Genomic DNA, 12,501 nt, shown 5'->3' with positions numbered 1-12,501 from the left:
ACGTGATGACGAGAAGGCGTGTTTTAAATTACATGAAGGAGACACGCGATGACGAGACGGTGTGTTATAAATGACATGCATAAGACACGTGATGACGAGAAGATTTGTTATAAATAACATACATAAGACACGTGATGACGAGACGGCGTGTTATAAATTACATGCATATGACACGTGATGACGAGAAGGCGTGTTATAAATGACATGCAGGAGACACGTGATGACGAGACGGTGTGTTATAAATTACATGCATAAGACACGTGATGACGAGAAGGCGTGTTTTAAATAGCATGCAGAGGACACGTGATGAGAGACGATGTGTTGTATTGCAGCTACATTTCACAGGGATAAAGTGAAAGACTCAGTTACTCCCTCAATATTCAACAGTCACAACGAAAGATAATATGAGAACACAGCATGCAACTAAACGATACATTAAGCCGTCGACAGCAGTTCATTACTCATAAATAATTCACCTTTAAATATGTCAGGTTTTAGCTAAGACAATTTTTCGTCAACCGATGTGACACGTATTGCAAAGCTAAGAACGCGTTAGTGTGGAAAAAAATGACATGGACTTTTCACTATACACCGTATTATGCGGTTACTGATTCATTATGTTAACATAACTCTTCGTTGCACGATATACAGTATATGACGTAACTAATCCATAATGTTAACATAAATGACACTGGTCGTTGGACGATATACCGTATTATGAGGTAACTTTGTCTTTATACGTAAATCTAACTCAAACTAAAAACAAGTCAGTCAATAGGATCTCATATTTTGTTTGTTCTAATAATAACTAATAATAATTTAATAATAACTAGGAATGCTTGCAAACAAACTATTATAAACATACCTTTTGGCGCATATTTCGAATTCTTTCAACCTGTAGGAGCAAAAAAGTCCGAGGTGACATTACTTTAAATTAACATGTATGTGATTACGAGTTGTGAGTGTTGTGAATTACATATATGCATGGTGATATATGAAGTACATTTCTTCTATTAACAAACATTATGTCGTTATCATAGTTTGTTATTCAGTGTGGAAGCTAATAGAAGGATGATTAATAAGAACTATGTTTGATGCACAGTGATAACCACGTTACTTTATTCCACTTGCTTCTCATCCCAGTCAGCTACGGTAAAAAAAAAACAACACATAATCGCCTTTACGCCCAATCTTTTCTTTCTGTGGTTAATATTAGACTGATAAAATACTACAATTTCTTGTGATTTACGCCGTGGATCAAAGCTGGGGCTTTGAAATACGTATCAATGACATTGAATAGTCAGAAAATTGTTTTTGGGCTAAAGTTGAATTGGCTACATGAGGAATGTTTGCAAGCACTGCAGCGATAACTTTTATTCCACATTCCACTCAACCCCCCCCCCCCCCCAACTTGACACCCCGAACAGGGCTTTAAAATAAATTCCATGAAAGCTAAAATCTTTCTCGCACATGCAATTTGTACATCAATCTCTCTTTAAGAGAAAGCGAAATATCTCAAAACGCTTGACTTCCAGGGTGTCGCAATGAGGTATATTCAAGAGAAATATAAGTGGAATTAATCCTTCTATGTTTTGTACTACACAATTGCTCAATTGGGATCAAGAGCGATATAGAATGACCAACCAATAACAGTGTGCAGTTGTGTTATTGAATCCCTGCAGTACCAGCCAATAACAGTGTGCAGTTGTGTTATTGGATCCCTGCAGTGCCAACCAATTACAGTGTGCAGTTGTATTATTGGATCCCTGCAGTACCAACCAATAACAGTGTGCAGTTGTGTTATTGGATCCCTACAGTACAAACCAATAACAGTGTGCAGTTGTGTTATTGGATCCATTTAGTACCAACCAATAACAGTGTGCAGTTTTGTTATTGGATCCTGCAGTACCAGCCAATAATAGTGTGCAGTTGTATTATTGGATCCTGCAGTAACAACCAATAGTAGTGTGCAGTTGTATTATTGGATCCCTGCAGTACCAACCAATAATAGTGTGCAGTTGAATTATTGGATCCCTTTAGTACCAACCAATAACAGTTTTGCGGTTGTATTATTGGATCCCTACAGTAGCAACCAATTACAGTTTGCAGTTGTATTATTGGATCCCTGCAGTACCAGCAAATAACAGTGTGCAGTTGAATTATTGGATCCCTTTAGTACCAACCAATAACAGTTTGCGGTTGTATTATTGGATCCCTACAGTAGCAACCAATTACAGTTTGCAGTTGTATTATTGGATCCCTTTAGTACCAACCAATTACAGTGTGCAGTTGTATTATTGGATCCCTGCAGTACCAGCCAATAACAGTGTACAGTTGTGTTATTGGATCCCTGCAGTACCAACCAATTACAGTGTGCAGTTGTATTATTGGATCCCTTTGGTACCAACCAATAATAGTGTGCAGTTGTGTTATTGTACCACAAGTTGCCGCTTTTGTTGGTTTATTTTCGAACTGTTGCTCAGTTTGACATTGTAGTCGGTCTCAAAAAGCCAACACGGTCGCGAAATCGATCGACATATCTCTTTGATAGTTGTGAATATATTATCCTGGTTATATGGAACTAAAGCTTTTTCTTCACAATTTTGAATTCTATATCAAATGGTTCAGCGATGAGCGATGAGTGTTGGGAAGGGATGTAGGGCGTCTTCCCTAGCCCCCATACTTGTCGTGTGATGCTCAGTAATACAAGTGCGATTTTGCCCTATAAAAGATTGTGCACACCGCACCTAAATATGTTCTCCCAAGCAGCCTTTCCCTCATACTATATATCATATGACATTTTACCTTATTTTCGTATTCTTCATCAGAAAGTCGGGCCTGCGCTTTCCTGCCCTGTATAAATAGAGCAAGAAATATATAATTTTGCATCTTTCCATGAAAAGGAAACCAAGATTATAACCGATGTACTGAATATCTCGGCAAATATGTCAGAATAATTTTTCAAAAAGTTTTATTTTCCTTACCATCCAGTATCCAGAAGACAGATCAAGAAAATACCAATTATTCAGTGGGTACCAAGACACTGAAATAAAGAAACGGACATGTTGACAGAGTAGATATACATGCATACTAACATATACGACTAACTTAAGCTGCTACTCAGAGTTTCATGCACGTACGTGAAGTACGGTGATCATCACACAAATGAAATATATGTTGTATATCACATTGCCAGCTAGTTTATGTGCCCGCTTGTGTATTTACTTTAAACAAAACAAAAACTTTTGTATTCTAAATCAGATGTTTTTTTTTTAATATAATACCGCAAAAAATTATGCATCTAAACAAAGCCTTGTATAGTCCATTACAGACATTATGTTTCGCTATTTGCGCTTCATGCATGTTATGTTCACAATTCATTCTGATGACTCGCTTCTTATTCTGAAGTATTTTTTATATTTATTTTAAATCAATATGTAAAACACAATGATAGAAGACAACAGTGTTCTGATATAACATCAACATAAAGTACCTGTTGCACCGCTTGTAGAGAAAATTGTCAAATACGTCGACCTAATGACGTCAGGCAAAATGCATCCGGAAAATCTATGAATAACAAAACAAAAAATAACGACATCAAATACCAAACGCGAAGTTTCTCCAACAACATCACATATACTGTTGATTTTAAGGCATGTACTTGTTTCTGACAGTGGATACTGCTATACTCTCATCAATAACATGATATTATTTTAAGTAGAAAGCAAAGATAGAGATGCAGATTTAACCTAATGAATGAAATTAATGTATTACAAGAAATGACTGTCATTCTTAAAGATAACTGTCTACAGTTAGTTAACTTCACTAAACTTATGCTCGTTAGTTCACTTAGTATATCTACTCTCTGATTCACGATTTTCAGGTACGTGCTGTAACTACGCATAGTTATGCAGGTTAAGTTTACTGACATTGATTCAGTTCATTTCTGAACGCACGTCCTTTATTTCTCGTTCTGCATCTGTCTACCTGCCAGACACTAAACAGTTTATTACTAAGCAATACTTGTTAATCGTGGAGTGAGTCCAGAAATATGACGTTCCTTAACCTCGTCCAATTGTACTCATGAGCCAGGTTTTACATTTTTGGCTTTATGTATGTAGATTGTCTTAGACCAGTGTCATTAACTCTTTCATTTAACAAGCATAGTCGCTGCTGTTTCAATAATGTGTCTATGGATAAATAAGTTGCGGTTGTGTTATTAATATGTCTGGTAGTGCATTTTGAACAAGTGTTGTTGATATTAACGATATATAAATGTTTTTTGAATGATCGATTGATTGATGTATAGCAATAAGCATAGAAACACATTCTCTTACTTCAATATTTTTAATTGTATACAGTTAGCAATGTATGTAAACACGTCGTTCAATTCCTCCTCCTGAAATTCTTTCCCACTTTGATCAATTATAAGCTCTCTAAGTGTAGAAAGAATCGGTAATTGAAGATCAAACGTCAATAGAATCGCTTTCTGGGACTCTTCGACAGCGTGGAAACATTCACTGACAATCAAGCTTGAAACGCTAACCTATAGGGATGAAACAACAAAATAGTTACCACGATGTTTCCACACATGTAATGATATCTACCATGACCCGAGATGGTGTAAAGTTAAACAGATCTACTTCTAAAACCAGAATCAATAAAATCGTTTTCAACTCTGTTGGCAGTAATTCTTATTCAAGAAAGAGAAACATAAAGACAAAAACAGCACAAATGTGCCTTTCCTGTAGCTAATTACATCGTTAAGTTTCTCAGCTACACAATGCTACCATTTTGTTTTAATTCGATGATTTATTTACCTCTTTTAAGTCAGCAATTTCCAACAGCTGTAGGGTTGATCTGTTAAGTATTTTTGAGTTATCCGCTTTGATTTGGATAGGATTGGAGCACAGATTTTCCATGACATCAAGAATCTTGTCCACAGAGCCTATTCTTTCAAGAATGCACATAATAACAATCTCACTTCTTCCAATCAGTCCGCTCAAATATCTTATGATTACGTCAGCAGCAGTAAGGTTGATCCCGCAAGCAAATCGAAACACATACTGATGCTTGGATGGATCTACAATATCCAATACGTCACTAACTCCTTCATCACTGCTACTGTGTAACTTCTCTACGGCATCAGCTAAGTGATGTGCTGCGTACCACTCGCAGAATAGCTCGTGATAAAATGTAACATTGGTTATGTATTCTACATGTTCATGAGCTCTGATACCAGGGCTGTCGTGGAATTCTGTCAACTCTTCTTCCTGTAGTGTGCCAACACGTAGACACTGAACAAGCAAAGATTCTCCCAAGCAATCGGCGATGTCACTCCTCTTCCAACAAGTTTTTCGTTCTGTTCCGCTGATGCTTTCAAAAGCAATCTTATCCAATGATTTATGTTCTCTCTCTATTAGCAAATCGACCTGTTCCACGTTTTCATCTTTGAACTTCCTCTTAAGATGTTGATGTAAGGATGACACCATATAACGAAAGAAACTTGTAGCCGATGTGCAAGTCTGTAACTCCTTACTCCTCTGACTGAGATGGGCATACATGACAAAAAAGAGAGGAATTTGGCAGAGGTCTCTGAAGATGGGGTTTTCATAAAGAACATTTTGAATCCTTTCACCAGCAGCTACATCGTCTTTAGTCACTGCCTTCTTCAAGTAAGTATGTTGAGCCTCACTACCAAAGCCTGTGAGACGTAGTCGTTTTGTTTCCGCGGCCAAGTCCTTTGGAAGATCTGATAATCGTGTCGTCAGAATAACGTCAAAATTTGGATACATTTTGCTCTGGATAATGTCTAAAATATCTGTTGTATTTTCATAGTCCGGATATTCGTCAAAGCCGTCGAACAGCATTACAACAGAGGAGGACTGGTCCAAGATCGATTCAATGTCTTGATTTTTAAGTTTAGAGTTCCTGGGTAAGAGAAATATCCTGATAGCTTCATATATCGAGCTGATGCCTGCTAACTGTCGAAGTTTCAATAGAATGAGTATTTGAACATTTTTCAAAGCTGACTTTCCTTCATTAGAACACCAATCATGAGCCATTTGTAAGAAAAGTGTGGACTTTCCGTAACCGGGACCTCCCTCAATGATCCTTCTCTTCGATCTTAGTCGTGGATCAGTCCAGATATCCTGGTAAGATTGTATCGGTTCCCATGTCTCTTTGTCTCCCAGTGCTTTGTCTTCTAGGCAAGACATGCCACCCTCTACAAATACAGATTGTACACAGTACGTCTTTTCCCGCTGGTAAGGAACTGGTTTTATAGCGTTGTAAAAGTTGGCATACGTTCCTTTTAGTTGTTCTACCAAAAGGGTTTTATTTTTTGCGACTGGCGTGTAAAGCAAAGCGAAAATTTAGATATACTGTTTTTATCCATAAACTACTAAGAGAACAGAATAAACTTGTTAACATAATTCATATAATGTCTTTGTCCATTTGATATCATTAAACTCAACTTATTTACAAAGTTAAACACCAAATTATATATCATAATAAACATATTTTGGATTGAAAAAATCACAAAAGTAGGCTCATAAATATATGTGGTTTACATTTAATTTGAATCTACTTCTTCATGATTTATTAAATGTGTTTTTATAAAAGAAATATCAAAACTATGAACTTGACGAAACAAGTGTATATATATATATATATATATATATATATATATATATATATATATATATATAAATGTATGTATATATATATATATATAAACATATATACATACATACATATATTAACATACCTTCAGGTTGGTTTAGTAATGTTTCTTTCAGGTCAAAATTCTAAAGAAAGTCAAAGGTAGAAAACAATGAAGCAGAATACAGTTGCAGTCTGACAACTTTAGAGTTGATATATCTGACAAGAGTGGCTTTTGCTACATTATCACACGACGCTAACTTACCGATAGCAATATAACTTTACTGCTTGTTTTTCCTCGTACACGGTACACTTTAATGCTTTCTCTATGAACAGCTGCCATTCTTTATATTGCTATTGTATTTTACTGTACAATTGCCAACATCAATATCATAACTTTAATACAATTGGATCATGTTTTGGTTGAACTTTTTACTTTATCAGTTTGTTACAACCTTAAACGAACAAACTTCTACGAGAAAGAATACATTCATTATGACAACTGTTTATCAATTTGATAATATAATTATCTGGTATTACCTCTTCATTGCTCAAAGTGTCTGGTTTGGGTCTTCTCCGGAGTTCTAATAAATAAGAAGATATTACATGAAATTAAAGTATTATCATATCCTAGTGACGTGATTTAAACAATGAATAAACATTGATTCGTTAAATTAAAACACAAGGATGACAACTAGATCAAACAAACGTGCCAAAATATATTCTTAGATAATTTATCTTGTAAATTAATACATGTGAGGCTATGTTGATGTGATACGCACAACTAGAAATCATCGTCAAACTGTAATTGTGGTGCAATGTTGCGACAATTCATGAATAAAAACTGAGATATACAATGAAAGTACATACAGTCGTTTTATCTCATTTATAGACTTTGTGTTTTCATTGCAATAACATGTGTAGTTACTCACTTATTATGACGAATATCACCCCAGCTACAAGTAGAATAAAACTAACAACAAGTACTATGACGATGATTATTATTGGGAATCCAGTCTCTTTTTGATTTTTAGCCGTTGGTATGACGTCATCTATGAAAGGGAGAAACAATAGGCGTGATTACTGGAACACTGCTTCAATATAAAAGCTGAAAATGTATATAACTGTTCACTTGATGATAGACACAAATAACAAAGATCACATTAACTGGGAATGTTTCTTTAATTACACTGGTTGGTATACGACAGACAGTTTGATTGATCCGGTTGATACTCAGTAGCTGGTACAAAAACTACTGGTAACACATGTAACATATTTCATCGTGTTAAAAATACTGATGCACGGTTGTGGGACCAGTAGTTACTGTACTAGCTATGTATTTGAATTAAAGTAGGTACGATACCGCTTGATTCCAGTTGACATCTCTCCTTTAAATTACGCCAATTTTTCATGCCGAGAACGAAGAAAGGTCATGTTTGGGTATATCCATCTAGGCCTACTTATAGCATTCAAAAGCCAAGTTGAGACCTTATTTTCGCGTATTAACGAACTTGGACTCCATGGCTGGTACAGCAACTATCGTTCAAGTCCCACAACAGTACACTAGTAATTACTACTTTGTGTTCGTAACATGTGTTACAGGACATGAACAGTAGTTACTGTACGAGCCATGAGTATCGGGTGATTGGTCATACGTGGTTGGGTAGGCCCAGGGCGGAGTCGGGTAGCAGTGAAGGGTAAACACGTACGTATATTGTAATGAACACAATTGATTCTTATACAAGTTTGCTGGATCTCAATACACATTTCATATTGAGTAAATGTTATATATTATTACCACGAGCAATCAGTAGATCGATGGTGGTGCTCAAAGCCAACGAATCTTTTCGTGCACCAATACTGTAACACTCCACTGTTACTCTGTCACTGGCAGTATCTCGAACTTTGTACTCTGTTGTGTGGATAACATCTGAAGTCCCGTCATTAGTTAATATTTTACTTTGTTGATTGTGAAATGATATTTGATCAATAGAATCTTCATAATGCACCATCCATTGAAGTTCAATGGCCGGTCGTATGCCTTTAACTGTACACGTTAAATTTCCTTGCCGTTCGACATTTAACGTGCAGTACCGATCGGATGGACACCCGTCAACTACTGGATAAGCTGGCGACGGACTAACTGCATTGAAGATCAGAAATATTAAAATAAATGGATCTTATCATACCACGAAATTATATATAATGACACATTCTATTGTTCAGTTAAATATGCTAAGTAGTATACTCCTTAAAGAATTTGTAATATATCTGATGATCATCACATTGCATACATTATTACATTATATCAGTAAACTGTTGAGAAAGTACATGAAAGGCTACAGTAATACACGTGTTTGTATATTTGTTTGATATCATTAGGACACAGCGTTCAGCAATCATCCTCGACACAGCAAGAACACTTTGATACTAAGCTATCGTACCATATACATGCATATTAAATGCAGCTATTATACCTTAGACATGTATTTTAATGCAGCTATTTTACCATAGATATGTATTTAATGCAGCTATCTTAACATCGACATGCATTTTTAATACAGCAATCTAACCATGTACATACATTTTAAAGGCAGCTTTCTTACCATATACAGCTATTTTAAATGCAGCTACATCTCCAGTTCCGTTGTTGTATAGGCATCTGTAATAACTTTCATGTTCCAAACGAACGTCGGGTATGACCAAAGAACCTTGGTTACTAATTTCAACACTTTCATCTAGGGATTTATGAATCAAGGTTTCAAAGTTAATGTAATATGCGATTGTCTCAAAGTTATTCTCTAAATCACGTTTCTCCCAGACAAGTATATCAATATCAGCATTGGAACAAGTAAGATTTACACACTGTCCCTTTTCAACGATGACGTCAGAAACGATAATGTCAATAAGATCGATATTTTGATTCTGAGCCAATACAAACGACTCAGGACGATTCAACAACGGTGCGTCGGTTTCTGCTTTACAAACAAGCAAAACCACACTCGGTGACTTTTCAAACACATCGGCTACTTCAACATATGATGACTGGGTTATCGTGCCATTGGTTATGAAACGTGTAAACGGGATAGATGTCTGTCCTGCCTTGGTCAACATATGCCATGATAAATTCACTGGCGGTCTGGCGTCGGCTATTCTACATGTAAGTTGTTCATTCCAGCCAAGACGAGTGAAACATGTTTCCTCTTGTGTTGAACACTGGTCAATAACAGGATAAGCTAAAACCGGTATTACTGTACATTGTATAGAAACAAAAAAATAACAATATTTACTGTTAAAGAACGCATCATCAATACTAGAACAATGACTGAATTATCTTTACTGATGAACAGTATGCTAGCAGATACATTTTTTAAATGTTGTGTAATGACAAAAACAGGAAATCAGTAATTTTAATAACCACTTGAACTGTTCATAAAATTTCAAAATTGATATTATTTACGAAAAATCACCCCGGAAAGAACCTGGGCACGAAATACCTAACAACAAACCGACTGATCCGCTCAAAATCCCAGTCCCCTTGAATCGAGACTGTGACTGTGTGATCATCGTCGTGTGTGCATCACCATTCCCCTCGAAAGGGAACATATACTACACATGATCTTAGCCAAAAGGCCGAGAAGCAATAGCCACTTACTGAAATGCTTACCTATGACTTTAACCTCTATTACAAGTACAATTGGTAATTCTGAAGTAGACTTGAATTTAGTAACTGTAAACTTTGTTTCGTGATGAACAGAAACGTTATTGACAACCAGATATCCATCAGGGTTAATGTTGTATTCCCCGGATGTAAAACCAGGTCCACCTATGGTGCCATCGCTATCTACTTCGATAGTTGGTTTCGAAGCAGTGACGTCATCTGTATCATACCAGTGGATGCTGTAAATTGCGGTCTCAAATTCACAGAAAACGACTCCTACTTTTCCAAACTCAAGGTATTGTGGAGATGGGCATTTCTCTTCAGATAAAACTGAGAACAGAGAAATATAATCAAGAGAGATATGTCAGTTAGGCATGTGATCTACGTGTGCTTCATTGGAGAGGGAACAACGTGAGCCTTTTAATCCATTAAACTGAAACATATTGTACCACGTTGGAGAAGTTACATGCATCACATTAAATGTTTATCCATTTCACAAACCAGAGGCATTGGTTCGGGTGAGGGTTACAGCATATTATACACATATTGTTATAAGACATAACGGATGTATGCCATTATATGCACGGGTGACATTTTACGTACACAATATACTTGTACAGAACCTAGAGACCTATTGGCATGATATCACAGAGGACCACTGTCCTTTATTCTGCTTATAACACAGTGAAAACCACACCTTAAGTAACTTACACGATATCTTACTTAATACATACGACGACTCCATCAAATACTTTATATGGGATATGTAAGGCAAATCTTATGACTAATACCGGATACGTTATATGTGCTATACACATTACATGATTTATAATCTGAACGTTACATAAATCATATCATGAACATGATAATACCTGGTAGATTATATAGCACTATACGTGCACATTACTTGATATATCATCTACCATGTATGCTGTATTCAACAGGAATTATATGAACTAGACTACCGACATTAAGAAACGTATATCAGGTATAGTACATGGCGCATACCCCCAATATCGCATGGACTTTACCAGATCTACAGCGTGGTATTACTGGTAGAGCGCATAGCATAGTATACATATTGCATGACATACGGTGTATCATGATATAACAACACATCTACCATGCACATTAACTGACAAATATCAGGGACAGTACATGGGATGAAACAGGCATATTATACACGGTATGTCATAAACATAACAACCCCTCTATCATGTATATTAAATGACATTCACCAGTGACATTAAATGAAATATAACACACGTGTTACATGCGGTATTCCATGAGCATAACAACACATCTACCAGGTATATTAACTTACATACATCAGGGACATTACATGAAATATAATAAACATATTACATAAGACATACCATGAATATAACAAACAATGCAGTGTACATTTATTATAATACATGACGGACAATAAATGGTATATAACATATATAATACATACGGTGTACCGAGAGCATAACAACACATTTATCAAGTACATTAACTAGCATACATCATGGGCATTACATGAAATATAGCGTAATTATTACGTGGCCTATACCATGCACATTGTAGTAGCTCAATGCATTGTCTGTAATATAACAAGAACATTACATAATCCATTCTTGAACAATTTAGAACATAACGTAGTTCTTAATATAAGATACTGCTGGAGGTCAACTTACCGGAGAAATAGTTCAATATGAGGATAAGAATAAATGCCTTAAAAACTGCTCCGTTCAACATCTCGCTATATTTCGGACAAAACTACAACTGGAAAAAGAGAATAAAACATGCATGTGTGTGAGACGCAATGAAGTAATCAGAGTAACATCTTCTACTTCGACACTACATATTTTAACAGGTGCATTAAACTTAAATATAAGCGACCGTTGCCCATCCGAAGAGACTGCAAAGTATAAACCATCCTATTGGTATTTTACATGGATTTCATTTCATATCATCTCATTTTATTGAATATATCAAAACCACTAACATAGCAATAGTAAATTAGTAGAAAACCTAATAGCCTTAACAAATATGAACGGTAATCGCAATAATGCTTTGAGAGCAAAATCACATATACACTAACACAAGTTACTGAGTAGTTTAGCTTACGTTATTTATATATAATTGGTATGGTTGTTAGACATACTTGTTGCTGTCACTATGCTTAATGA

At 35.9% G+C, this 12,501-nt stretch overlaps 1 protein-coding gene across 2 annotated transcripts in view; it reads right to left on the bottom strand.

Moving 5' to 3' along the window:
- The window catches only part of LOC139982203 (uncharacterized), a 36,457-nt gene that overhangs the window by 21,690 nt on the left and 2,266 nt on the right, over positions 1-12,501 (bottom strand). For both annotated transcript variants that reach the window (XM_071994797.1, XM_071994796.1), the window contains 13 exons: positions 12,007-12,094; positions 10,331-10,654; positions 9,270-9,914; positions 8,462-8,806; positions 7,596-7,715; positions 7,204-7,247; positions 6,770-6,809; positions 4,821-6,349; positions 4,338-4,546; positions 3,494-3,567; positions 2,985-3,043; positions 2,806-2,853; positions 866-895 (listed from right to left, as the gene is read on the bottom strand). In XM_071994797.1, coding sequence (XP_071850898.1) covers positions 866-895; positions 2,806-2,853; positions 2,985-3,043; positions 3,494-3,567; positions 4,338-4,546; positions 4,821-6,349; positions 6,770-6,809; positions 7,204-7,247; positions 7,596-7,715; positions 8,462-8,806; positions 9,270-9,914; positions 10,331-10,654; positions 12,007-12,067 — 3,528 coding nt within the window. In that variant the 5' untranslated portion in view covers positions 12,068-12,094. The remainder of the gene's footprint in view (positions 1-865; positions 896-2,805; positions 2,854-2,984; positions 3,044-3,493; positions 3,568-4,337; positions 4,547-4,820; positions 6,350-6,769; positions 6,810-7,203; positions 7,248-7,595; positions 7,716-8,461; positions 8,807-9,269; positions 9,915-10,330; positions 10,655-12,006; positions 12,095-12,501) is intronic.

Source organism: Apostichopus japonicus, chromosome 16 (genome assembly GCF_037975245.1).
Source record: "Apostichopus japonicus isolate 1M-3 chromosome 16, ASM3797524v1, whole genome shotgun sequence".
In the NCBI taxonomy this organism is placed as follows: domain Eukaryota; kingdom Metazoa; phylum Echinodermata; class Holothuroidea; order Aspidochirotida; family Stichopodidae; genus Apostichopus; species Apostichopus japonicus.
This window is presented reverse-complemented; position numbering and strand designations above follow the sequence as displayed.